Genomic DNA, 1,211 nt, shown 5'->3' with positions numbered 1-1,211 from the left:
ATGGTAGAAGAGGCTCAAGAAGAGCTGGAGCAGGATTCGGAGAATTTCCGCACTCAGATCGCAAGGATAGAGCCTCCTCCTGGCCCTCCTGGCCCTCCTGGACCGCAGGGTCATCCCGGCATCGATGGCTCCGACGGGCTCAAGGGACGGAACGGCTACGCTGGGGCCAAGGGAGAGACTGGAAACCCTGGGCCGATGGGACCCCCGGGACCTCCTGGACCCAACGGCATGCAAGGACAGATCGGAGTTCCGGGCCCTCCAGGGCTGCAGGTGCTGCAACAGAGCCTCTCTCACTCTCCCTCCTTTCTTGCCTTCCTCCCCTCGTTCGCTGCTGCTGTTTTCCATATTTCTTCCTTCCTGCTCTCGTCCCTTCCATCTCCACAACTTTCTCTCCTCCTCTCACATCCTGTCAGGGGCCGCCGGGACTTCCGGGACCGCAGGGTCAAGACATACAGGCGTGTGCAGGCGGGGTATCGCCGACAACCTATACGAGACTCATCGATTGCAACTCGTTGGGATGGTCAGTCACTTCAAAACCTCTAGACCCTCTCTCTCCCTCCCTCCTCTCTTTCTTGCTCATTCTTGCTCCTCTCCTCTCCTCTCCTCTCCTCGTCTCGCCTCCCCTCCTCTTACTCTTGTCTCCCTCTCCCTCCCTCTTCTCTTCCATGCACGCCCTCCTTTCTCAGCTCTCTCCTCCTTCTCTCTCTGACCTTTTCCATCAGCCGGCTCGAGGTTCAGCACAACATGGTGTGGGGAACAGTTTGCGATCAGGGATGGTCGCAGTCTAACGCGGAGGTTGTCTGCCGCTCCATGGGTTTCACCGGTGGGCGTTCGGTCTTGCAATTCGGCGAGAAGGTTAGATCCTCCTCCTCCTCCTCCTCCCGCTCCTCCTCCTCCCCCTCCCCCTCGTCCCCTCCATGTGTGCTCCTCTTCCACCTTCACCACTCCTTCCCTCCCTTCCTCTTCCTCTCTCATCTTCTCGCCTCACTCCTGTGCAGATCGTCTCCGACCCCAACAAGCACATGACCAACGTCAAGAGCATCCTCAGCGCTCGGAACCTCCGCAGCTCGCACCTCAAGGGCTCCTTGGTCCCCTCCCGCTCCTCTGTCCGTGACGACCTAGCCGATAGGAGCACTGCTCACGTCGAGCTGGGGAGAAGCTACCGCGGGCTGCCGTACCGGACAGAAGAGGTCTTATGAGATAGCTCGATC

General features: G+C 59.6%; 1 protein-coding gene across 1 annotated transcript in view; it reads left to right on the top strand.

The window, feature by feature from the left end:
- Positions 1 to 1,211, top strand: part of GUITHDRAFT_164830 (hypothetical protein) — a gene marked incomplete at its 5' end in the record, with an annotated part of 3,806 nt that extends 2,595 nt beyond the window's left edge. The window contains 4 exons of the mRNA XM_005826726.1: positions 109 to 270; positions 414 to 520; positions 723 to 855; positions 999 to 1,211. Of these exons, the coding sequence (XP_005826783.1) occupies positions 109 to 270; positions 414 to 520; positions 723 to 855; positions 999 to 1,199 (603 nt within the window). The 3' untranslated portion in view covers positions 1,200 to 1,211. The remainder of the gene's footprint in view (positions 1 to 108; positions 271 to 413; positions 521 to 722; positions 856 to 998) is intronic.

The sequence above is a fragment of the Guillardia theta genome, assembly GCF_000315625.1.
Source record: "Guillardia theta CCMP2712 unplaced genomic scaffold GUITHscaffold_72, whole genome shotgun sequence".
Taxonomy (NCBI): Eukaryota; class Cryptophyceae; order Pyrenomonadales; family Geminigeraceae; genus Guillardia; species Guillardia theta.
This window is presented reverse-complemented; position numbering and strand designations above follow the sequence as displayed.